This window comes from Daktulosphaira vitifoliae, unplaced genomic scaffold, assembly GCF_025091365.1.
Source record: "Daktulosphaira vitifoliae isolate Bord-2020 unplaced genomic scaffold, ASM2509136v1 Scaffold_122, whole genome shotgun sequence".
NCBI classification, from domain to species: domain Eukaryota; kingdom Metazoa; phylum Arthropoda; class Insecta; order Hemiptera; family Phylloxeridae; genus Daktulosphaira; species Daktulosphaira vitifoliae.
Window position 1 is genome coordinate 30063 of NW_026099691.1, and position 2905 is coordinate 32967.

Below are 2905 nucleotides of genomic sequence, written 5' to 3' on the forward strand. Positions count from 1 at the left end.
TTTAGAATTTCAAATAATTCTTTTTTTTTATGTACACTTTAAGTTATAATAATTTTAAGTCTAAAATTTTAATTCAATTAAATTAATATTGAATAATTTGTATGTTTTTGAACGTTCTGGCTTTTTAAAACTTTTTTTTAATTGAAATATCCATAAAAATAGGGTCATAAAAAAAAATTTTCTTTAGTCTTAATATAGGATAAAGATTAAATTCTAAAAATTTAAGAAAAAAATGAATTGGTCATGCAATCACTTCTGGATGAATAACCATGGATTGACCTTAGTTTGTTTTTTTAACAACCAGTAAAATAAATTTAATAATTATATTTTAACTTGTAAATAAATCGAATCTAAATTTATTTGAACAACCTTATATAATTAATTTAATTTATAAAAATATATTTAAGTGTGAGAAAATTTTTCTTTGAGGTTTTATTTACATAATTACTACACATTTTTTCTTTCAAAATGTAAATTTTATACACACGTTATATGGGATAGAAATATTGTTCAAAAATATATTTTAGTATTATGAAAAGGGGAAATATAGACTGTGAAAATCATTCTTTTAGCAATCTACATAAATCTAATTTTCATCGTGCACTTCTTAGAAACCCATAAAGATACCTGAAAAAGAGTTACGTATAATTTAAAAACTGTAGAACATGCAAGGCTGTTCTTTTTCACTCATCAATGTTATTTAAAAAATAATTTTGAAAAATTTGGAGAGCGAAAATACAAGAAAATCGGCTGTACAAAAGCATCAGTAAAATTTTACTAATTCTTGATCGTGTAAATAATCGGAGCGTTTTAAATGTACTTGACTATCCATTGAGTTTGTTTTTTTTTAAAATCTTTCTTTTGATTTCTGGCTGTTTTTCAACACCAAAGATTAATCTTATTTGAGCTACCAAATCGTATTGCATTAACTCAAGAAAGATAGTCTGATTACTGTACTTAAAAAATTAGATGTGGGAATATTATATGAAAACCGAGGGGATTCTTTCAAAATTTATTTATATTATTGTATATAGGGAAGAAAATTAATTTCTCCTTAGAGAGTGCTTATAAATATTAAATAATTATAGTATTATAAAATTTTATTTTATATATACAATTTTTTAGTTGTTGAAGTGTATTTCAAAAGAGCTATTATACAAGAAGAAAACATCAATCATCTTATACTTCATAGTACTTTAAGTATAAAGCAAGGTGAATAAATTAAAATAAAAATTCAAAATGAAATAGTTTTTAATTTCATGTATTATTGTTGAAGTATCTATATTAACTATAATTTATTCAATAAAATAATTATTTAATTTAGATGAATATAAATTTAAAGGTAAACATTTTATATACTAAAGTTTTTTATTACTTAAAAAATATTGGTTTATGTTGTTAAAATATAAATAACAAATAAAATTTTTATGTATTTATAATATTAAGGATAATATTATAGATAACTTAATCAATAAATATTATTGGTTAAATAAAAAAAGGTACTGCGAAAAACGAAGTGAATCGACTTTAAAAAAATTAAATCAATTGAACAACCAAAAAGGAATATCTTAGCACAACACATATGTAATGAAAAATGTTAGATTGACAATAATTAAACTATATATTCTTCTCAACATTTTATCAACTCATTATAGGGAACGACTAACGTTTAAATTTATTAAGATTAAACGTTTTATTTAGTAAAAATATTGAATTCTAACTTCATATGTTCATATTAGTCTGTAAACAAAAAATGATAAATACTTTGAAAATATTTTTAGATACAGAAACATATAATAATATTGTACAAGAAAGAAGAAATATTATGAGAAAAATATTTATTCATTACTATGATAAAGTTTTGCGTGAGTTTAACGATTTGTATAAATATCAAACTAAGAAATCACTTCAGTAATTTCTTAAAAATCGTTCTTAATAAATCTTAATAAAATTAATTATAATTGATAAGTTTATTTTAAACAAAAATATTTCTAAGAGTACTTTTTATAGGGGTGAATTTCGGAAGTTAAATGGAAACATAAAAATATTTGTATACTATTATATGAAGAATAGATTAAATAAAATGTTGACTGGTCAATAACCAGTTTTATAATACTACTTTTAGAGTTATAATAATTTAAAGGTATAGCAAAAAGATTTTGATTAATAACACTCTACAAGTTGTATTCATTTGAAGACATTTCCCTCAATATTTCAAAAAAAATTTCTTGGCCTAGTAATCATGGGAAATTTTAAAAAAGTACAATTCTTAAAACTGGGAAAGTTCAATATATTTTTTACTTTTTGGAAATAAATGAACCAAATTGAAATTTTTTTAAGAACATCTTAGATATACAACTACTAATAGATATATGTTTTTTGAAGATCTCACCCCATGCCCGAAACAGAATATATTTGAAGTAGCAACTTTTGCATAAGAAGTTAACTTTTCTTTTTTTAATTTTTCGAAATATTACAAAAACTATGCATTTTTTAAATATAACTTAAAGTAAATCTTATATAATATACTTTACTTTGATAAAAAATTTTAACTTCTAGACTTATCTTCTGATATAATCTGATAATAAATTGGCATCTAAAATAGAGAAAAATGTATGACTTTTGTGTAAAAATTGCAAAACTTAGAATAGTTGTATGAATATTTATACCAATTTTTTCTTTAGGGAATGTTTAAAAAAACTTAATTCTATAGATGTGGATTAGGAGTATATAGGTAGATTTATTTTTATGAAAAAGATTATTGAAAAAAAGATGTTTAATAATTTTTCAACAAAAAATTTAAAAAGTATCATTTTTAATGAATCACCTATATTTTTTTGAAATACTTGGTCTTAAAAACGTTTGCTCATTAAATTAATTATTTTATAATACTTTTATTTTAATA

At 21.0% G+C, this 2905-nt stretch overlaps 1 protein-coding gene across 1 annotated transcript in view; it reads left to right on the plus strand.

Moving 5' to 3' along the window:
- Positions 1 to 1865, plus strand: part of LOC126909108 (uncharacterized) — a gene marked incomplete at its 3' end in the record, with an annotated part of 11258 nt that extends 9393 nt beyond the window's left edge. Inside the window, exons 13-15 of the mRNA XM_050691500.1 lie at positions 1126 to 1212; positions 1325 to 1342; positions 1782 to 1865. Of these exons, the coding sequence (XP_050547457.1) occupies positions 1126 to 1212; positions 1325 to 1342; positions 1782 to 1865 (189 nt within the window). The remainder of the gene's footprint in view (positions 1 to 1125; positions 1213 to 1324; positions 1343 to 1781) is intronic.
- Between the last annotated feature and the right edge of the window lie 1040 nt (positions 1866 to 2905).